General features: G+C 40.9%; 1 protein-coding gene across 1 annotated transcript; it reads right to left on the bottom strand.

Moving 5' to 3' along the window:
• Positions 1-1912: 1912 nt before the first annotated feature.
• On the bottom strand, positions 1913-4000 carry LOC125471156 (the record flags this gene model as incomplete). The annotated part of the gene is made up of 2 exons (XM_048571276.1): positions 1913-2620; positions 3509-4000. Coding segments are annotated over 2 exons (1200 nt in total), but the record flags the coding sequence as incomplete, so codon positions are not given.
• Between the last annotated feature and the right edge of the window lie 20288 nt (positions 4001-24288).

The raw sequence follows: 24288 nt of genomic DNA, 5'->3' as shown, positions 1-24288 counted from the left end.
CATCCTTTCTAAGCTTATCACATTGATTCCTATTAAGTGTGCTAGGGGTATGTTTAGACACCAAAAAGTTCACCAAATCTGCGTACCAAGGCTCACTTACCTGGATAGACATTAATTGTTCATCGGGAAAGGTTTCAGAAATTGGCATTGCTTCCTCATGCACCATTCGGCTTAGGTGGTCAGCCACCACATTCTCCACGCCCTTCTTATCCCGAATCTCAATGTCAAACTCTTGTAGAAGCAACATCCATCGAATCAATCTAGGCTTGGCCTCCTTTTTCGTGAGCAAATATTTGAGAGCTGCATGATCAGTAAAAATAACAACTTTAGTACCAAGTAAGTAAGATCGGAACTTATCTAATGCAAAAACCACAGGAAGTAATTCTTTCTCAGTGGTTGAATAATTTAATTGAGCATCATTTAGTGTCCTAGAAGCATAATAGATAACGTGGGGTTGCTTGTTCTTTCGCTGTCCCAAAACAGCACCAATGGCATAGTCCGACGCATCACACATTAACTCGAATGGAAGGCTCCAATCTGGAGGTGTGATAATAGGAGCCGAAGTGAGAGCTTCCTTCAAGTGCTTGAATGCCGTGGAGCATGCTTCATCAAACTCGAAAACCACCTCTTTTTGAAGTAAACGGCATAGTGGCTGTGCAATCTTGGAGAAATCCTTAATGAAACGCCTATAAAAACCTGCGTGGCCAAGAAACGAACGAACCTCTCTAACCGAAGTTGGAGAGTGTAAGTGGCGAACAAGGTCTACCTTAGATTTATCTACTTCAATGCCTTTTTCAGAAATGATATGGCCTAGAACAATACCTTGCTTAACCATGAAGTGGCATTTTTCCCAATTAAGTACAAGATTCGTTTCAACACAACGTTTCAAGATTAAAGTCAGATTATTCAAGCAATGATCAAATGAATTGCCAAACACGCTAAAATCATCCATGAATATCTCAATAATCTTCTCCACATAATCAGAGAATATACTCACCATGCATCGTTGAAACGTCGCCGGAGCATTGCACAAGCCAAATGGCATGCGTCTATATGCAAAAGTGCCAAAGGGGCACGTAAATATTGTCTTCTCTTGGTCCTCCGGAGCGATCACAATCTGGTTATATCCGGAATATCCATCAAGAAAGCAATAAAATTCATAACCGGCTAACCTTTCCAACATTTGGTCGAGGAATGGTAATGGAAAGTGATCCTTCCTTGTCATGGCATTTAACTTCCTGTAATCAATGCAAACACGCCAACCAGTCACAACACGAGTGGGGACAAGCTCTTGTTCTTCATTCTTCACCACTGTGACGCCAGACTTCTTTGGAACAACCTGCACAGGTGACACCCAACGACTATCAGAAATAGGATATATAACACCACAATCAAGTAATTTTATAACCTCCTTTTTCACTACTTCCATCATAGGTGGATTAAGGCGACGTTGAGCTTCACGAGATGGCTTGGCTTCCTCCTCCAAAAGGATGCGATGCATGCACGTGGTGGGACTAATGCCTTTGATATCCGCCAAAGTCCATCCAATGGCAGATTTGTGCTCTTTTAACACCCTTATCAACTTGTCTTCTTCTTGAGCCGTGATTAAGTTTGAAATGATGACGGGTAGCGTTTGATCTTTGCCTAAGAACACATACTTCAAGTGACTAGGTAATGGCTTTAACTCAAGTGTAGGTGGCTGCTCAGTTGATGGAAGTAACTTGTTAGTCAAAACTAAATCTAAAAGTGAGATTGGAGACTTACCAGAGTGGAAGGGCAATGACTCGAGGGCAGCGACCATTTCAAGTACTTCATCACAAGGGGGTACGGCAATATGGTCAGATTGCATGCCGTGGGTTAAGGCTACTTCAAGTGCATCTTCGTTCATTTGATCCAAATGCACCTGTGCCAAAGAATCAACGATATCAATAGCAAAACAAGAATGGTCCTCAATTGGATGTTTAATGGTTTCAGAAAGATTAAAATGAATAATGTCCCCATCAAACTCCATGGTCAATGTTCCCGTATACACATCAATCTTTGTTCTTGCTGTTTTCATGAAGGGACGGCCTAGCAAGATTGGCAATGATGGAGCATGGCTTGAATCCTCCATGTCTAAAACATAGAAATCTGCGGGGAAAATAAGGTGATTGACCTGCACTAAAACATCCTCAAGGACTCCCTTGGGATAAGCGTTAGAACGATCGGCCAATTGAATTATAACGCCATCTTGTTTTAACTCACCAAGGTTCATTGATGCATAAATGGAATAAGGCATGACATTTATGGATGCACCTAAATCAAGCATGGCATGTTCAAAACGATTATGTCCAATCAAACAAGGAATCGTGAAACTACCGGGGTCTTTGCACTTGGTAGGTAGTTTACGTTGCAAAACAGCGGACACATTCTCGCTTACCTTCACTACCTCTTTGTTTGCCCTTCTTCTCTTTGTATTGCATAGGTCCTTGAGGAATTTAGCATACTTTGGAACCTGTTTGATTGCATCGAGAAGCGGTATGTTCACTTGCACCTTCCGGAACGTTTCAAGAATGTCCTTCTCGCTTTCTTCCTTTTTTTCTTGCATGAACCTGCGAGGAAAAGGTACATTGGGCAGATTAGGACGTGAAGTACATGAATTTGAACTTAAATTACCTGATTTGGCCAAGTTAGGGTGATTGGAGGCTTGCGGCATTGGGTTTTTCACTCTTTCCGTGGGTGAGCTAGACACTTCCTTAGGTTGTGTCGTCTCTTCATCTACTTCCTGGGCAGATTTGGAATTGTTTGGCTCGTTCCCAACTTCTTTTCCACCCCTTAGGGTGATGGCCTTGGCGGATTCGAATCCTCCCTTTGGATTGACTGTGGTTGAGCTAGGAAGTTTTCCTTTATCTCTAATCTGTCCAAGGAACTCAGAAATCTGCCCTATTTGTTTCTTCATATCCATCATCTCCTTCTCGTTATTTTCTATCCGGTTGTTTTGATTTTGCAACCCCTGCGAAATAGAGGTTAGTAATTGCATCGCTTGATTACTTTCCAAGGACGTACCTGAATGAGATGATGTCGAAGGTTGTTGGGATTGTTGGGGTGCATACGGCTTGGAATAAAAACCAGGGGGGTTTGGCCTAAATCCTCCTTGTTGGGCAGTTTGTTGTGGCTCCCTCCATTTGAAGTTTGGATGGTCCCTCCATCCGGCATTGTAAGTGTTCGAGTATGGGTTGTTGTGATTTTGTCCTTGGAAACCAATTGCATTGGCAGATTCCCACCCACCATTCTCGATTAGTTGAGGGCACTTGTCGGATGGATGCCCTTGAATTGAGCACACGCCACAAACTTGGTGTTCTTGTGCTTTTGGACCAATCACAACCTGAGAAACAAGAGAAGTAAGATTAGCAAGTTGTGATTGAATTTCAGAAATAGCACTCACCTCATTTACACTTTGTTGCCGTGGGGCTTCCCTTTGGCCCACTCCTTCATATTGTTGAGCGTTGAGCGCTCGGTTGGCTATGAGAATCTTGGCATCCCTTGGTGTTTTGTCCACCAATGCTCCTCCAGCTGAGGCATCAAGCATTTGACGTTCGATAGGAAGGAGGCCCTCATAGAAATATTGAAGGAGAAGTTCCTCCTTCATTTGATGTTGAGGACATGAAGTTACAAGGCCCTTGAAGCGCTCATGATAAGCCGGGAATGTCTCCCCATGATTCTGTTGAATACCACTAATTTTCTTTCGTAGGAGAATCACTCTCGAAGTAGGGAAGAATTTCTCCAAGAAAGCACGCTTCATACTCTCCCACGAAGTCACAGTTCCTGGGGCTAGTTCGTAGAGCCAATCTTTGGCCTTGTCCATAAGTGAAAATGGAAAGGCCTTCATCTTCAATATACTCCCATCCACAGTGACGGGGGTCATGCTCGAACAAACCACCTCGAACTCCTTCAAGTGTTTGTTGGGGTCTTCCATAGACAAGCCATGGAACTTCGGAATATGGTGTAACAAACTGGATTTGAGTTCAAACACCTCAGTCGTCCCCTCTGCAGCCGTGGGGTATTGGATACAAAGAGGCAATGCATTATCCAAACCCGAGGCCGAAAGCTCCTTGATGGTTCTATTATCTGCTGCCATGGCTTGTTCTTCTTCAAAAATTTGATCAGTGGGCTTTTCTTCTACACCTACTTCGTCCTCTTCAAGCCCAGGTTGTGGTGGAGGTTGTGGTGGCTCTTGTTGACTCCTCGTTCTCCTCAAAGTGCGTTCAAAATCACCGTCAAAGTCGGAGATGTTCTCTATAATAGGCCGAGAGCTACGAGTCATACACAGTACCTAAAAAACAAGAAAACAAACAAACTAAGCATCTGAAATAAGAATGCACGGAGAAAAAAAAAACAACAAAAAAAATAAAAAATAAAAATAAAAATAAAGACAAGGGACTAGCAAAGTTGCTAATCCCCGGCAACGGCGCCAAAATTTGATGCGAGATTTATACGCACACAATTTAAACCCTCTTTTTGTCAATTGTAGTATAAGTATAAGTAGGGATCATTCTGGACCGGGGATTAGGAGGGATTGCTAATACCTTGGAAACTGACTCAAAAAACGTAAAAACAAGATAAAACACTAAACTAGACTCAAAGAATGCAAAACTAAAATTTAAAACATTAAGACAAACCAAAAGACTCAAAACTAATTTTGGACGAATTTAAGATTATGGCTTGATTCAAAATACTTTAAAACACAAACTAAACAGATTCTAAGCACTAAAGAACAAGAAAGTAAAGGGGGGGGAAAAAGTTTTGATTTGAAGAAAATTGAAATAACAAAACAAGTTAATAAACTGAGCGGAATGTAAATATGAAATTGTGATGGAATGAATGGAATGAAGGCTAGCTAAGGGGTTCTTCTCCACATATGTTATACTTGCATACAAGATTGATTCTCAGTTGGTCTTTCGATAAATTATGAAACTCAACACTCCGGATTAATTAGGTCCGCTTAAATTAACCGTCAAGTTTTCCTTAAGTTAATGAATTGGATGGGTTTGCGCAACGCAATTCACAACATTCTCCAAAAGTCCTTTACGTGAACAGCACAATAAAGATACAATCAAAGATCATTAAGCATTATGAAAACTATAAGTGTTGACAAGGCATTCGTTACTATGATGAGCATGAAACTCGTGCCAAGAATTCATTTAACGCGATTGTTTAGAAGCAACCTCCACTACTTGTGAATATAAGTTCATAACGATTAGGTGAAATTCCCTTATATTCTAGCGTCATATTTATGCATGAAAATTAAGCGCGCATTCTTAATAAACATTCATAAATAAGCTATCAATCAAACGGTTAAACAAATTGAATCCACAACTTATGAAATTCCAACGAAAGTTAATCAATTCATATTGCAAATATAAACATAGTTTCGAATCACCCCCTACCTAAAGGGGGTTTAGTTCCTCATAACTTTGAAATCAAAGAAACACCTAAACATTCCAACAACTCAAAACTTGAATTGTATGAACGTTTAAGCACTCTTCTCTTCCATACATACAAAACAAAGAGAATTAAAATGAAACTTTGAAATCAAAGAAACACCTAAACATTCCAACAACTCAAAACTTGAATTGTATGAACGTTTAGGCACTCTTCTCTTCCTCGTTGTTGTAGCACAAGGTTTAAGGATAGGTTGTGTGATGGTATGAAGTGTTTTGGAGGGATGGGAAGTGGTTGGATAGTGGCTGCAATGGAGGAGAAAAACTGCACAGAAAGGGAAGGATATGCACGGCAAAGGTTTGGGAAATGGTGTGTTTGTGGTGTGTTTGTGTATGAAAATTAAGGAATGCATGAATGAATGAATGCAAGGGTATTTATAGGAGGAGTGGAGGGAACATGACAGCTAGGAGGTGGGTGGAAATGTGGCTGCAAGGTGAGTGAATGATTATGAGTGAATGCATGTGAAGGTGGCTGATTTGGAAAGCTGGAAATATGTGGTGATTTGCACGGCATGGGTGGAGAAAAGGTGTGTGAATATGGCTGATTTATGAAGGGCATTCATGTGCATTAAAGGGGGAAATGTTAGGTGGGAAATGCATGTGAATGTGCTTGTAATGATGAAGAATGAAAGCTGGAAAACAAAAGGGAAAACTGGAAAGGCATTGAGAGCCCACGGCAAAGGGGTTTTTGGTGGTGTAAATGCATGTGAATGCATGGCATTTGAAGTGATTGTTGTTTGGAAATGAAGTGTGGGTGAATGCATGTGAAATAAAGGGTGAATGGTGGCTGAAATAATGATGGAAAACAGCTAAGAAAAGTATGGAATGCATGTGAATTGTAAAGGGAAAAGCTGGAAATGGCTAGGAAGGTCACGGCATGGGATGTTTTGGTGCATTGTGGCTGATTTGTTTGTAATGATGGAGGAATAAGTGCATGTGGTTGAATTGGTGGTGAATGTGCATGACAAAGAATGGATTTGGCTGCAATGGTGTGTAATTGGGCTAGGGTTTAAGTGCATGAAATGGACCCAAATTGCTCCCCCTTGCATGGCAAGGAATGGTGTTTGTGTTAAGCCCATGGCAATGTGATTGTAATTGGGTTAGGGCCATTGTTTTGTGTCCTCAAGTGCATACAAGGCCTTCAATTTCATCAAACACTTGGGCTCCAAGAATAAGCTATCCATCCTTAGCCCAATAGTGCTCCAAAAAAGGCCCCAAAACACTCCACAATGCATCCTTTCGTCAAACACGTCTTATAATCCTGAAAACACACAAAAGAAGCATAAAGAACTAAAATAACTAAAGAAACATAACGTAAATGTACGAGAACAAGCTAAGTAAGTCGCCTAAATATGCTCCTATCAATGAGATACTTTTGCTTTTACAGAAGCAGCGAATGAATCAGCACATATATTTGTTGCGCTTGTCTCCACATGCTTCGATCCACCGTTTCCTCTTGCCTCATCTGTACTCCAGGCATCTGGTATTTTCTTTGGGGGATACATCAATGGTTGAATATGTATTCTCAAGAGAAGAAGAAAACTGAGCATGTTTGAGAGGTTTGGTTGCAGCTACATTCTCGGCCGAGAAGGGAAGTCATGCGTTTTTGGGTGTATGCCTTGCCATGAATGTTGATGTATATAGGAATTGTAATGGCAAGTAGTAGTGCGGATGCGGCAATGTCCTCCACGCGTCTTCAGCTTTGTCAGAGGGCTTTTGACAAAGTGGCATGCGTTTTCTGAAAAGCCGGGATTTCGGCTTTGTCACCCACGCTTGTCGGCAAAAGTGTGTAGCAGTGATCCGGTTGCGCCGCGCCAGGGCCAGGTATGGTGCCCGTCTTTCTTATCTTCTAATGGCCCTCTGACAAGTGAAGACTCCGTGATGACGGATGCAACAACAGCTACGATAGTAGCTCGGAACCTCCTCACTCCTAAAGATAGTCAGCTGCTTTCAGGACGGTCCGATGAGTTGGCCGTTCAAGAGTCCCTAGCTCTCAGTGTTCAGTGCGCGGGCTCTGTGTCCAACATGGGCCAACGCCTACTTGCTCGCTCCCGTCAGGTTGAATCATTGATGGCAGAGGTGGAAAATCTCAAGCAAGAGATCAAACAGCTTAAGCACGAGAATAGAAGTTTGCACGTGCTTGCAAATAATTACTCGACAGGCATGAAGAGGAAGCTTGATGAGATGCAAGAATCTCAAGGTCGAATTCAAAGTGACCGTCAAAGGCTTGCGTCTTTCTTCTAGAGGCACCTTTTTCCTGCGTCATCTAGCGTTCCACCAAGGATTGAGGCCTTGAATGATCTATCTTCGGTGCCTCCCGCTCCTATGCCTCTCGCTCCGATGCCTCTCGCTCCGATGCCTCCTGCTCCGATGCCTCCTGCTCCTAGAGTGTTGCCACGTAGTGGGGCTTCACGTACACAACCTTTGTGAAGGCTCCATCTTTCTCTTTCTTTGTTAGATACAAATTTTTTTTTTTTTTTGTACTCACTTGTAATCTCTCGGAAATCAATGAACAAGCTTTGTTTTATTCACTGTATTGGGTTGCCTCCCAAGTAGCGCTTTCTTTTACGTCTTGCAGCCAGACGAGACCTTCTTTTCTCACTTAGGACCCACAGCATGCAATGGGATCTCCTCCACAACATGCTCAATCAAGTCCTCGTAGTACGGCTCAATGAATGGGAGGGGATAGTGATCCTTCCTGATTCTGGCGTTTGGATTCCTAAAGTCCCTGTAAAAGCTCCCACCACCTTGAAATTGATTGGGTACCTGCACCAAACAAGGTAACAACCTATTAGTTGAAATGGGAATCGGAATTGGGATTGGAGACTTACTAGCATATTGTAGTGAAGGTTCAAAATCGGCAGCCCTATCAACAATGTCCCCATTTGAAGTTTCAGCCATATTGGGTGGTTGTAGGGCAATCACTCCAAGTTCTTCTCCCATGGTGGTGCTTGATACATCCTTCGTGGTAAGTGTGGACCCTTTTGGCCTTTTGTCCTTATGCACACCTACGACAAAACAAGAATGATTATCGTTCGAATTCTTAATAGAGTTATAAACATTGAATTTAATTATTTCACCACCAAACTCCATTGTTAATGCTCCCTTAGCCACATCAATCTTTGTTTGAGCTGTTTTCATGAACGGACGGCCTAGCAAGAGTGGCAATGATGGAGCATGGCTCGAATCCTTCATTTCTAAGACATAAAAATCTGCAAGAAAGATGAGATGATTGACCTGCACTAAAACATCCTCAAGAACTCCCTTGGGATAAACATTAGAATGATCGGCCAATTGAATTATAACACCATCTTGTTTTAACTCACCAAGATTCATAGATGCATAAATGGAATATGGCATGACATTAATAGAAGCACCTAAATCTAACATGCATTGTTCAAACTTAGTATTACCAATAACGCACGGAATTGTAAAACTACCCGGATCTTTGCATTTAAGGGGTAATTTCCTTTGTAACATAGCAGAGACATTTTCACTTACTTGAACCACCTCTTTGTTCGAGATCCTTCTCCTTGTTGTACAAAGTTCTTTTAAAAACTTAGCATACCTCGGGACTTGCTTAATCGCATCAAGGAGCGGGATATTGACTTGAACTTTCCGAAAGGTCTCTAGAATGTCCTTCTCGGCTTCTTCCTTCTTTGATTGCCTAAACCTGCCAGGAAAGGGCACATTTAGTGGAATAGAACTAGAAAAAGTCAAATTGGGACTTACCTTGGTGGTTTGGGATGGTTTAGGAGGACTAGATGAATTTGGCAAGCTTTGGTCATCCTTGGCCGTGGGCTTTGCTCTCTGTGCTTCTTCTTGCAGCAACTTGTCCTCCTCGTCTTGACTTGATTTGGATGTATTTGAGTTCGTTCCAACCTGTGTACCACTTCTCAACATGATCGCTTTAGCGGTTTCAAATCCTCCCTTTGGGTTCATAACAGTTGAACTAGGCAATCTGCCTTGTTCTCTAATTTGCCCCACAAATTCGGCAATTTGACCCATTTGCTTCTCCAAATTGTCCACCCGTTTGTCTTGGATTTGTCTCTCCTTATTTTGAGTTTGTACTTCCTGCGTCAAAGTAGTAAGTAACTTAACAACTTGATCATTATCCAAAGACATACCTGAGGTTGTTGGGGCGGATTGCACTTGGTTTTGATTAGGGACGAATGGCTTTGTATAAAAGCCCGGTGGTTGCTGCCTAAATCCTCCTTGGGGTTGTTGAGGATCCCGCCATTTGAAATTTGGATGGTCCCTCCACCCCGGATTGTAGGTATTCGAGTATGGATCATGGCGTGGTTGATTTTGGTTCCCAAAACCCACGGAATTGGCAGATTCCCAACCCCCATTCTCAATTATTTTAGGGCATTGATCGTTGGCATGTCCTTGCATAGAGCACACGCCACACACACTTGGTCCATGAATCTTCATTCCCTTGGCCAACTGAGAAACAATAGAAGTAAGGTTAGCTAATTAAGATTGAATATCGGATTGAGAACTTACCTCATTCGATTGTTGCCATGGGGGGTCCCTTTGCCCAAGTCCTTCATATTGTTGTGCATTTAGAGCACGGTTTGCAATTAGGGTCTTGGCTGCCATAAGAGTTTTGTCCACCAATGCACCTCCCGCCGAAGCATCGAGCATTTGCCTTTCAATGGGAAGAAGGCCCTCATAGAAGTATTGAAGGAGAAGCTCTTCCTTCATTTGATGTTGAGGACATGATGCAACAAGGGCTTTAAAACGCTCATAGTATGCCGAAAAAGATTCTCCTTGACTTTGTTGGATTCCGTTAATTTTCTTCCTCAAGAGAATGACTCTTGAAGTAGGGAAAAACTTCTCCAAGAACGCTCTCTTCATGCTTTCCCAAGAAGTCACTGTCCCGGGTGCCAATTCATAAAGCCAATCCTTAGCCTTTTCCACAAGAGAGAATGGAAAAGCTTTCATCTTCAAAATATTCCCATCAACATTAATGGGTGTCATGCTTGAGCATACAATTCAAACTCCTTCAAATGCTTGTTTGGATCTTCCATGGACAGCCCATGGTATTTAGGAATATGATGCAGTAAGCTTGACTTCAATTCGAACTCATCGGTCTTGCTTAGAGCTGCCCTAGGATAATGAATACATAGGGGTGCGGCATTGTCCAATCCCGAAGCGGAAAGCTCCTTGATTGTTCGGTTGTCCGCTGCCATGTCTACTTCACCCACTGTTGTCTTGGGTTTCTCTTCTTCAGATTCAGAAACGGACTCGGAGCTTTCACTTGATTCGCTAGGTTCTGGGTTCTTTCTCTTTCGTCTCAATTCTCGCTCGAAATCGGCATCAAAGTCCAAGATATGTTCACGAATCGGATGAGAACTCCGAGTCATAAACTAGTACCTAAAATAAGAAACAAAACAAGATTAAGAATCTGGAATAAAAACAAAAGAAAATAAAACAATCCAAGAGATTAGCAAAGTTGCTAATCCCCGGCAACGGCGCCAAAATTTGATGCGTTACGAATGTGACACATAAATTAAACCCTCTTTTTGTCAATTGTAGTAAGTATGTAAGTAGGGATCATTCTGGACCGGGGATTAGGAGGGATTGTTAATCACTTGGATTTGACTCAAAAACGTAAAAACAAGTTTAAAACACTATACTAGACTCAAAGAATGCTAAACTCAAAATAAGAAAGATTAAGACTAAGACTAAACAAAATATGGGGGGGATTGAGGTTTGGACGAATTTAAACTAAAATGGATAGATTGTAAAGAAAACAAATTGTAAAAGCGAATTTGATGGAATTGAATGGATGGGAAGCTAGCTAAGGGGTTCATCTCCACACATGTTGGACTTGCACACAAAATGATTTCTAATTGCTTTTCAATAAACCATGAATTCTCAACACCCCGGGTTAATTAGGTCCGCTTAAATTAACCGTCAAGTTTTCCTTAAGTTAATGAATTGGATGATTGCATATGACAACCCAAAGCATTCCCCACAAGTTCCCTACATGAATTGCATAATAGAGATACAAGCAAGAATCATTAAGTTCTTTGAAAACCATAAGTGTTGACGAGGCATTCATTACTATGAATTGCATGAAACTTATGCCAAGAATTTACTTAACGCGATTGTTTATAAGCAACCTCCACTACTTGTGAATATAAGTTCATAACTATTAGGTGAAACTTACTTATATTCTAGCGTCCTATTCATGCATGAAAATTAAGCGTGCACTCTCAATAAACATACATAAATAGGTTATCAATCAAATAGTTAAACAAATTGAATCCACAACTTATGAAACGCAATTGGAAGTAATCAAATCATATTGCAAGCATAAACATGTATTTCGAATCCCCCCCTAGCCAAGGGGGGGTTTAGTTCCTCATACGTACAAAAGTAAATTTAACCATTGAAATCGAGGAAAAGAAACTCCTAAACATTCCAACAACTCAAACTTGAATTGTATGAACGTTTAGGCACTCTTCTCCTCCTCTTTGTTGTAGCACAAGGTCTAAGGATAGTGTTTTGGAGGGATGGAAGTGTGGAATGGAGTGGAGTGTGTTGGAGGGATGGGGAGGTGCTGGAAATGAAGAGAATGATGCTGGAAATGCAAAGAACCCACGGCAAGGGATTGGTAGGGGAAGATGGTCTGTTTTTGTGTATGAATGCATGGGTTTTTATAGGGGGAATGGGAGAATATGTGGATGATTGTTTAAGAGTGCATGTGGCTCTTAAGATTGAGAGTGCAGGTGGCTGAAATAATGATGGAAAAACAGCTAGGAAAAGAGGGAATGCATGTGGAAGTGTGGCTGCAAAGAGAAGGAGAAAAGTTGGAAAATGGAATGGGATGCACGGCAAGGTGTGTTTGGTGTTGGAAATGCATGTGTTTGCATGTGAATTAAAACTAGAGTGAATGATGATGAATGCATGTGGATTAAAGAGTGAATGGTGGCTGCAATAATGAAATGGAATGGCTGGAAATGCAAGGGGAATGCACGTGGAATGACAGCTAGGTTGCTCGGTGGAAAGCTGAAATTGATATGGGATGCACGGCAAAGCTTGCTGTTTTTGTGTTGTTGTTGTGTATGTGAGTGATTAGGGTGAATGAAAGGTGAATGAATAATGAAATGGGGAAGCATGTGAGTGACAACTAGGTTGAATGATGATGAGTGCATGTGGCTGAATGAAAACATGTGAATGAATGAGAATGTGCGGCTGCAAGGTTGTAGTTTAGGGTGTTGAAAGGTTTTGCATGGCTTTGAAGTGATTGTGGATTTTGGAATTGGAAGGAAATGCATGGCCTTGGGGTTGGTTTTGTTGGAAATGTGCCCTAAAACCAATCATATGATGATACTTTACGGACATTTCAAACTAATGTAGTTTAAATGTAAAGGGCAAACATTATTGTTTGAGCCGTCTCATATAAATGTTATATGCTTAAACGATAAGTCCAAGGAATATGTGATTGGAAGAATGCGATCTAAAGAAGTTAGATTCATGAGACCATTCTTTCGTTGACACATCCTAAACGTTCCTGATCATAGGATTGTCAATTGGGCATTAACAGTCCGTTAAGATCAGTACGTGCTATGTCTTCTCTCAGGGAGAGTGACTAGTCTCGAGTCATTGGTGTGTGTGACATCAAGACAAGTACGTAGGTGCTCAATAGAGAATGAGTTCACTGAACACGATCAACGAAGAGTTCTCATATTCATGTCACATGAGAACTCATGGTTGGGATAATGCAAATTAGTCTTTTGACCTAAGGCATCACAGTTGTCTTGTGGTTAGGTCCTTAATCTTTGATTATGTCAAAGTCACTCCATCAGGAGGGTGTCCATGGCATCGTTGGGGTTAAGCCACTTAGCCATGGAGGCAAGTGAATGCGCAACAAGGGATCTTTAACCTTCAAACTGTTTGAGGGAGAATACTCTATGATATGATTAAGAATCTTTGGCCAAAGTATGAATGAGATTTAGGAATGTGTTCCAAATCACATTCAAGGTAATCATATAAGCACAAGACTCACATTGGATAGTAGACATGAATAAACTATCAAACCAAACAATGTGGTCAAGAGTATTGTATTAGAGAAAGACCGTATTGCATTTGTAATCCTAAAACTGAATAGGTTCTCCACCTCTTCTGATTAGCTTGGGTAACCATGACATGCTGCTAGGCGTCAACCATGGTTTGTGGAAGCCCTAAAAGTGTATTATCACTAACGGGAGAATTGAAAGTAAGTTTCAATTCACAATCGATTAGAAAGAGTTTTAATCGCCCACTGCCTCGCTAAAAGGAACCTAATGGATCGTTCACCGAGTAAGGTAGAGTTTGAAGAAACAACGGAGATGAGTAAGAATAATTAAATGGTTTAATTATTTATCTAAGGCTAGGATTAATTAATATGTTAATTAATCAAACGAATAAGTTCGTTAAAGACCTCGGGTTAGTTTTGGGCCGCAAGGCCCAATGGGATTTGAATGTCAAGCCCATTAACTCAAGTTGTATGACAACTTGAATAAACAAAGGGCTTGAAAGCCCAATAAACCCTATAGGCTTGCCATGTTAGAAGAATAGGGCTTTTGGTCCATTAGGTCACTTATTTGAAGGGACTATATAAAGGACTTTATAGCCTAAAATTTACATATGGTAATTTTTGGGGAAAGGATAAGAACACAAGCTCTCCTTTCTCTCTAAAATTTAGGCCACCTTGGAGGGATCATCTAGCAATCAAACTCCTCCAAGGTTACTCATTTCTTCTTCATTATGCCTTGGTGATGAATCATTAGAGGTTCTCAATTTTGGGAACTTTGGAGAAACTTTTTCATCCATCCAAATCCATGGATCTAAGATGCAAGGAATGAAGGCCCTCTCTTTGGGTGATTAGCCTTTGCTTATGCAAAGAGGAATCTACAAAGGTATTGATTTCTCAACTCACTTTATTTTGAGTTGAGTCTTGATTCACCTATCTACTAGGCTTTGAATTTCATGGGTAAATGTTTTGTTTTTAAGTGCATACAAGCATGATTCCGCCTTTAATTGTTAATTGCATGCTATTGATGTTGCTTAAATGAACATGTTTTTCACAAATCTTCCTTCAAGTGGTATCAGAGCCTAAGTCTAGTAGTTGGTGAATCCTTTTGGGTTTTGTAGTTCATAGTTTGTGATTTGAATGTTGTAATTGTTACAAGCTTTATTCTTGCTTCTTTGAATGTAAATTTTGTAAGAAAATTTGCCATCTCAAATGTTGTAGATGTAGTTCATATGAGCATGAATTTTGGAGCTAAAATTTGGTGCCATGTTTTTGGGGAAATTCGGCCAAATCCAAAGGGTGGATTTTTGGTTTCTTGTTTGACTTGTTAAAAGTGTTTTAAAGTGACTTTTGGAACCCCTATGTACCCTAGTATGGTTGTATGTTATTTCCCTTAAGTTTGAGTGGTTTTGGTATGTTTTTGGGTGAAGAATGTTCATGGAGCTCTTATGGGTTTTCATGAATGTTCTTCATTGTTCTTGATATGTTCTTGCCAAGAACAAAAGGTTTGGTGTTTTGATTCAAAGTTTTGATTTATTTCATAAAGTTTTTGTTTTGAAATATTTCTTATGTTTAAATATATTAGATATTTGTTTTGAAAAATTAAAGAAATTTTAGTGGGTTGGTGTGTAATGATTTATTCCATTACACACACCCACTTACAAAAAACTTTGAAATTTTTATACACTTTGTTTCAAAGTGGCCACCCTACTCAATTAGGGTCCTTGTGGGGCTTTTATGCAATTATATAAAGTTTTGATACTTTTGTGTATTTGCATTTTGACCCAAAAGTTTACGTTTTTACGTAAAGGTCCAAAATCACTAAAAGGACAAATTGTTTTGCTCCTTTAATGAAGTTTTATTTTTTGTGGAAATTTTTGGGTTCTAGTTGTAATTACATGAAGTAGTGGACTTTTGTGTTTTTACAAAGTGACCCCAAAAGTTTAAGTTTTTGCAAAATAGCCCAAAAGTTGAGGTTAATTGCACTATGGCCCAAACAAGTTGAGGTCATAGCATTTTGGCCCAAATTAGGTAGAGAACAAAATTGTTTTGTCTCTTTAAATGAGAATTGGATTTTCATTTCATTTAGCTCCATTTAAATCAATTCTATGGATACAAAAACCAAATGAAATTGCATTCAAGTTTAATTAGTTAAAGCGTTAATTAATTAAAGAAAGGGTGATTATGAACCTAAGCCTACGATAATTGAGCTATGTGAAAGGCCGTTTCAAATTTGTTTGAACCATGGGAATGTGTAGATTAAATTTTGGTTGTAATTTGATATGATCAATTGTTGTAAAAGAGCATAAGCGCTTGATAGGAGCATATTCATGCGACTTAAATGGCTTGTTCTCGTGCATTTACGTTATGTTTCTCTAGTTATTTTAGTCCTTTATGCTTCTTTTGTGTGTTTTCAGGTTCTAAGGGCTTAAGGAAGAAAAAAGATGCATTTTGGAGCATTTTGGAGCAAAATTGGGCTTGGAATGGATGGCATATGATTGGAGCCAAAATGTTGGACGAATTTGAAGGCCTTGTATTCACTTTGGACATAAAACAAAGGGCCTAGCCCATTCTCTCTTAAACCAAGCCCTTTGCCATGCATTTCCTTCCAATTCCAAAGCCCACAATCAATTCAAATGCCATGCAAATCCATATTCAACACCCTAAACTACAAGCATGCATCATCTCACCAAGCAATCAAACAAGCCACATGCATGTCCCTTTAATCATTCAACCACATTCCCACTTTCCTAGCTAACCCTACATGCATTCTTTATTCACTCTTCATCATTGCACCACAAATCATTCACCCACATGCACTCATATTCCCATTTCCTTTCCAACATCTCACATGCATTTCCACCTTCCTACTTCATCATTTCACCACATTCTCCCTCTTTAACTCACATGCACCCAAACAAAGCCAACCTAGCTAACCCTACATGCATTATTTATTCACTTTTCATCATTGCACCACCAATTCACCCACATGCATTTCCAACCATTCACACCCCTTTAATCATTCTCCTAGCTATCATTCACATGCTCTCCCATCCATTCTCTCCCTATATGTTCCCTCCACTACTCCTATAAATACCCTTGCACTCTCATCATTCAAGGCATTCTTCATCTCATTCACAACACAACACTCTTCAAAATCATCCATTCTTCCCCCTTTGGCCGTGAGTTTCCCTTCCATTTCTCCTCCATTTCTTCCATTTCCATAAATTCCCCAATCCATTCAACACACCAACAACATCCCTTAAACCTTGTGCTACAACAACGAGGAAGAGAAGAGTGCCTAAACGTTCATACAATTCAAGTTTTGAGTTGTTGGAATGTTTAGGTGTTTCTTTGATTTCAAAGTTTCATTTTAATTCTCTTTGTTTTGTATGTATGGAAGAGAAGAGTGCTTAAACGTTCATACAATTCAAGCTTTGAGTTGTTGGAATGTTTAGGTGTTTCTTTGATTTCAAGGTTATGAGGAACTAAACCCCCTTTAGGTAGGGGGTGATTCGAAACTATGTTTATATTTGCAATATGAATTGATTAACTTTCGTTGGAATTTCATAAGTTGTGGATTCAATTTGTTTAACCGTTTGATTGATAGCTTATTTATGAATGTTTATTAAGAATGCGCGCTTAATTTTCATGCATAAATATGACGCTAGAATATAAGTGAATTTCACCTAATCGTTATGAACTTATATTCACAAGTAGTGGAGGTTGCTTATAAACAATCGTGTTAAACATATTCTTGGCACGAGTTTCATGCTCATCATAGTAACGAATGCCTCGTCAACACTTATAGTTTTCATAATGCTTAATGATCCTTGATTGTATCTTTATTGTGCTGTTCACGTAAAGGACTTTTGGAGAATGTTGTGAATTGCGTTGCGCAAACCCATCCAATTCATTAACTTAAGGAAAACTTGACGGTTAATTTAAGCGGACCTAATTAATCCGAAGTGTTGAGTATCATAATTTATCGAAAGACCAACTGAGAATCAATCTTGTATGCAAGTATAACATGTGTGGAGAAAAACCCCTTAGCTAGCCTTCATTCCATTCATTCCATCACAATTTCATATTTACATTCCGCTCAGTTTATTAACTTGTTTTGTTATTTCAAATTTCGTCAAATCAAAACTTTTCCCCCCCTTTTTACTTTCTTGTTCTTTAGTGCTTAGAATCTGTTTAGTTTGTGTTTTAAAGTATTTTGAATCAAGCCATAATCTTAAATTCGTCCAAAATTAGTTTTGAGTCTTTTGGTTTGTCTTAATGTTTTAACGTTTAGTTTCACATTCTTTGAGTCTAGTTTAGTGTTTTATCTTGTTTTCACGTTTTTGAATCAGTTTACAAGGTCTTAGCAATCCCTCCTAATCCCCGGTCCAGAACGATCCCTACTTATACTTATACTACAATTGACAAAAAGAGGGTTTAATTTGTGTGCATATAATTTTCGCATCAAATTTTGGCGCCGTTGCCGGGGATTAGCAATTTTGCTAATCTCTTGGATTGTTTCATTTCCTTTTGTTTTTATTTTATTTCAGATTTTTAATCTTGTTTTGTTTCTTGTTTTAGGTACTAGTTTATGACTCGGAGTTCTCATCCGATTCGTGAACATATCTCGAGCTTTAACGCCGATTTCGAGCGAGAATTAAGACAAAAGAGAAAGAACTCAGAACCTAGCGAATTAAGCGAAAGCTCCGAGTCCGTTTCTGAATCTGAAGAAGAACCCAAGATAACAGTGGGTGAAGAAGACATGGCAGCAGAAAACCGAACAATCAAGGAGCTTTCCGCTTCTGGATTGGCCAATGCCGCACCATTATGCATTCAATACCCCGCGGCCGCCCAAGGCAAAACCGATGAATTCGAGTTGAAGTCAAGTTTGTTGCACCACATTCCGAAATACCATGGGCTTTCCATGGAAGATCCCAACAAGCATCTCAAGGAGTTCGAGGTTGTTTGTTCGAGCATGACACCCATAAATGTTGACGGGAACATTCTGATGATGAAAGCTTTTCCGTTCTCACTTTTGGAAAAAGCAAAGGATTGGCTTTTCGAATTAGCACCCGGAACGGTTACATCTTAGGATAGTATGAAAAGAGCTTTCTTGGAGAAGTTTTTTCCAACTTCAAGAATCATTCTCTTGAGGAAACGGATTAGTGGTATCCAACAAAATCAAGGTGAATCGTTTCCTTCTTATTATGAACGTTTTAAATCACTTGTTGCTTCTTGTCCACAGCATCAAATGAAGGAGGAGCTGCTCATTCAATACTTCTACGAAGGACTCCTCCCCATGGAACGCCAAATGCTTGATGCCTCGGCGGGAGGTGCGTTGGTGGATAAAACCCCGGGGGCTGCAAAAGTTTTAATTGCCAACCGAGCACATAATGCACAACAATACGAAGGTGTTGGACAAAGAGACCCCCCACGGCAACACCAAGTCAATGAGGTAGGTGCCATAACCGAACTTCAAAATCAAATGACTAACCTTACTACATTGATTTCTCAGGTGGTGGAAGGTCCAAAAGTCAAAACCATAGCTTTTTGTGGCGTATGCTCCATGCAAGGACACCCTACAGACACGTGTCCTCAACTTATCGAGAATGGCGGATTGGAGAGTGCGAATGCCATTGGGTTTCAAAGCCAAAATCAGTCAAGACATAATCCATACTCCAACACATATAATCCAGGATGGCGAGACCACCCAAATTTCAAGTGGAGGGATTCCCAGCAACCCCAGAACCAAGGAGGCTTTAGGCAACAACCACCGGGGTTCTTTCCCAAAACCTACGACCCACCCCAAAATCAAGCCCAATCCGGCCCAAGTGCCTCAGGTACGTCTCTTGACAATGATGCACTTCTTAAGATACTAACTAAGTTGTCTAATGGGCAGGAAGATCAAGCGAAGGCTATGCAAAACCAAGATAAGAGGGTGGATCAACTTGAGAAACAAATTGGGCAGATTGCCGAGTTTGTAGGTAAGTTTCGAGATCCCGGACAACTCCCTAGTTCCACCATTCCAAATTCGAAGGGAGGTTTCGAATCAGCCAAATCAATCACCCTAAGAAGTGGTAAGGAAGTTGGGGCAGGTCCTACATCAAAAACAGGTCATAACGAGGATGAAATTTTGCAAATGGAAGAGGAAGAAACAAGGTTGCCCACGGCAAAGGTGATTCCACCCTTGCCGCAAGTCCCTATGGTCCCAAATCTGCCCAATTCGACCAATAAAGGTAAAAATGTGTTAAATTCAGTTCCTACTAATGTTTTCCCTTCAAATGTTCCTTTTCCTAGTAGGTTCAGGCAAATGAAGAAAGAAGAAGCTGAAAAGGACATCCTTGAAACATTTCGGAAAGTGCAAGTTAACATACCTTTGTTAGATGCAATCAAGCAAGTCCCGAGGTATGCTAAGTTCTTGAAGGAGTTATGTACCACTAGGAAGAGGATGTCGACTAAAGAAGTGGTAAAGGTAGGTGAGAATGTGTCCGCCATCTTGCAACGCAAACTACCTCCCAAATGCAAAGATCCAGGTAGCTTTACCATTCCTTGTGTCATTGGGAATACTAGATTTGAATCTGCCATGCTTGATTTAGGTGCTTCTATAAATGTTATGCCATATTCCATTTATGCATCTATGAACTTAGGAGCATTGAAAAATGATGGGGTAATAATACAATTGGCCGATAGATCTAACGCCTATCCAAAGGGAGTTTTGGAAGATGTTCTTGTGCAGGTTAATCATTTGGTCTTCCCGGCGGATTTCTATGTCCTCGAAATGGATGAATCGGACCATGCTCCTTCACTGCCCATTCTACTTGGAAGGCCATTCATGAAGACGGCCCGGACGAAGATTGATGTGTATAGTGGAACTTTGTCCATGGAATTCGATGGGGAAGTTGTTAATTTTAATCTTTCTGATTCCATGAAATACCCTATTGAGGACCATTCATGCTTTTCTATTGATATAATTGATGATTTGGCGCAGGATTTTCTCGATTCTTTGGAGAGGGATACACTTGAAGCAACACTTGCACAAGGAATTGGGCAAAAATCTGGTTTTGCCGTACCTAGAAGTGTGGAGGAGGCCGAGATAGTGGCTGCCCTTGAGTCACAACCTCAACACCATGGTAAGCCTTCTAACCCAATTTCAATTTCAGTTCTCACTAATAAGTTGTTACCCTCAACGACTCAGGCACCCGTACTTGAGCTTAAACCAGTGCCCGATCATTTAAAGTACGTCTTTCTGGGAGACAACGAGACATTGCCAGTCATTGTCTCCTCATCACTCACGGCCCAAGAAGAAGACAAGTTGATAAGGGTGTTAAAGGAGCACAAATCTGCCATTGGATGGACCTTGGCGGATATCAAAGGCATTAGTCCCACCACGTGCATGCATCGCATCCTTTTGGAGGAGGGAGCCAAGCCATCTCGTGAAGCTCAACGTCGCCTTAATCCACCCATGTTGGAAGTAGTAAAACAGGAGGTTATAAAATTGCTTGATTGTGGTGTTATATATCCTATTTCTGATAGTCGTTGGGTGTCACCTGTGCAGGTTGTTCCGAAGAAGTCCGGAGTCACGGTGGTGAAGAATGAAGAACAAGAGCTTGTGCCAACCCGTATCCAAACAGGTTGGCGTGTCTGTATTGATTACAGGAAGCTAAATACTGCAACAAGGAAAGATCACTTCCCTTTGCCATTCATTGATCAAATGCTTGAAAGGTTAGCCGGTCATTCTTTTTATTGCTTTCTTGATGGTTATTCGGGATATAATCAAATTGTCATAGCGCCAAATGATCAAGAAAAAACTACCTTTACTTGTCCATTTGGTACTTTTGCATATCGTCGTATGCCATTTGGTTTATGCAATGCACCAGCCACTTTTCAACGATGCATGATAAGTATATTCTCAGATTATGTTGAAAAGATAATTGAAGTATTTATGGATGATTTTAGTGTCTTCGGGGACTCATTTGATGATTGCTTGCATAATCTTACTTTAATCCTGAAAAGATGCGTGGAAACTAACCTTGTTTTAAATTGGGAAAAATGTCATTTTATGGTTAAACAAGGCATAGTTTTGGGTCATATCATCTCTGAAAAAGGAATTGAAGTTGATAAGTCTAAAATAGATCTTGTACGTTACTTACCCTCTCCTACTTCTGTTAGAGAGGTTCGTTCTTTCCTTGGCCATGCAGGATTCTATAGGCGATTTATCAAAGATTTCTCCAAGATTGCACAACCCTTATGCCGTCTCCTGCAAAAAGAAGTGACGTTTGAGTTCAACGAGGAGTGTGAGAAGGCATTCAAGCTTCTCAAGAACAAGCTTACCACGGCACCTATCATCCTTCCACCTGATTGGACGTTGCCTTTCGAGCTCATGTGTGATGCATCCGATTATGCAATAGGGGCTGTTTTGGGTCAAAGGAAGAATAAGCAATCCCACGCCATCTATTATGCTTCTAGGACACTAAATGATGCTCAATTAAATTATTCAACCACTGAGAAAGAATAACTTGCTGTGGTTTTTGCATTAGATAAGTTCCGATCTTACTTACTTGGTACTAAAGTTGTTATTTTTACTGATCATGCAGCTCTCAAATATTTGCTCACGAAAAAGGAGGCCAAGCCTAGATTGATTCGATGGATGTTGCTTCTACAAGAGTTTGACATTGAGATTCGGGATAAGAAAGGCGTGGAGAATGTGGTGGCTGACCACCTAAGTCGAATGGTACATGAGGAAGTAGCGCCAATTTCTGAAACCTTTCCCGATGAGCAATTAATGTCTATCCAGGTAAGTGAGCCTTGGTATGCTGATTTGGTTAATTTTCTAGTGTCTAAGCAAGTTCCTAACACCTTAAGCAAGGCTCAACGTGATAAATTAAAAAAGGATGCACGTTTTTATGTTTGGGATGACCCTTATTTGTGGAAAATATGCCCTGATCAGATTGTGCGTCGTTGTGTTCATGAATCTGAATTTAATTCCATTTTGAGTTTTTGCCATACATATGCATGTGGTGGACACTTTGGCACACAACGCACCGCGTTTAAGGTTCTTGAGAGTGGTTTTTATTGGCCTACATTGTTTAGAGATGCTAGGGCTTTTTGCTTAACATGTGATAGATGTCAAAAGACCGGAAGTATAGGCCAAAGAGACCAAATGCCACAAACCCCAATCCTTGTTGTTGAAATCTTTGATGTTTGGGGTATTGATTTTATGGGTCCATTCCCTATGTCTTTTGGTTTTACGTACATTTTACTTGCCGTTGATTATGTGTCAAAGTGGGTGGAAGCTAAAGCCACCCGAACTACCGATTCTAGAGTTGTTGCAGACTTTGTGAAATCTAACATTTTCTCTAGATTTGGGATGCCTCGAGTGCTCATAAGCGATGGTGGGACTCATTTTTGCAACCGCACCATTATAGCATTGCTCAAGAAGTACAACGTGATGCATAAGGTTTCCACACCTTATCACCCCCAAACCAGTGGCCAAGCCGAAGTTTCAAATCGAGAAATCAAGCAAATCCTGGAAAAGACCGTTGGACCGAATAGAAAAGATTGGAGCTTGCGCTTGGAGGATGCACTATGGGCCTATCGAACGGCGTACAAAACGCCCATTGGTATGTCCCCATTTCGGCTAGTCTATGGCAAGCCGTGCCATCTACCCGTAGAGCTTGAGCACAAGGCACATTGGGCGGTCAAGACCTTCAATATGGATGTGGACGCGGCTGGAAACCATAGGAAGCTACAATTGAGCGAGCTTGAAGAGATTAGGCATGAAGCGTATGAGAATGCCCGGATTTACAAGGAGAAGACCAAGGCCGTCCATGACAAGATGATTAGAGGCAAAACCTTCTCAATTGGGCAGAAAGTGTTGTTATTCAACTCTCGTCTTCGATTATTCCCCGGTAAGTTACGTTCAAAGTGGGTTGGCCCTTTTATTGTCACTAATGTTTTCTCTCATGGTGCAGTACAAATCAAAAGTTCAAGGACGCAGCAAGAATTCAAAGTGAATGGGCATCGATTGAAGCCCTATTACGAGATGTTTGAGGAGCATGTCGTGGAGGAGGTACCCCTCCATGCCGTGGAACCTAGTCAAGCTTAAATGGAGGTACCGTCCGGCTGCAAGACGTAAAAGAAAGCGCTACTTGGGAGGCAACCCAATACAGTGAATAAAACAAAGCTTTTTCATTAATTTTCGAGAAATTACAAATGTATCTAACAAATGGAGCTTCACAAAGGTTGTTTTTGTTTTTGTTTGCGTGAAGACCCGCCACGAGGCAAAACTCTAGAAGCGGAAGGCATCGAAGCAGGAGGCATCAGAGCAAGAGGCATCGAAGCAGGAGGCATCAGAGCAAGAGGCATCGGAGCAGAAGGCATAGGAGCGGGAGGCATAGGATATAGAGCATTCCAGGCCCCAATACTTGGCGGAACGCTGGATGACCCAGGAAAGAGGTGCCCCTGGAAGAAAGACGCAAGCCGTTGACGGTCACTTTGCATCCGACCTTGAGATTCCAGCATCTCATCAAGCTTCCTCTTCATGCCCGACGAATAGTTATTGGCAAGCACATGCAAAGTTCTATTCTCATACTTAAGTTGTTTGATCTCTTGTTTCAGGATCTCAACCTCCGCCATCAAAGATTCAACCTGACGGGAGCGAGCAAGGAGGCGTTGGCCCATGTTGGACACAGAGCCTGCGCACTGCACGCTGAGAGCCAGGGACTCTTGAACGGCCAACTGATCGGACCGTCCTGAAAGCAGCTGACTATCTCTGGGAGT

The sequence above is a fragment of a genome, unplaced genomic scaffold, assembly GCF_019419815.1.
Source record: "Pyrus x bretschneideri cultivar Hongxiangsu unplaced genomic scaffold, Pyrus_bretschneideri_v1 Contig58, whole genome shotgun sequence".
NCBI lineage: Eukaryota > Viridiplantae > Streptophyta > Magnoliopsida > Rosales > Rosaceae > Pyrus > Pyrus x bretschneideri.
This window is presented reverse-complemented; position numbering and strand designations above follow the sequence as displayed.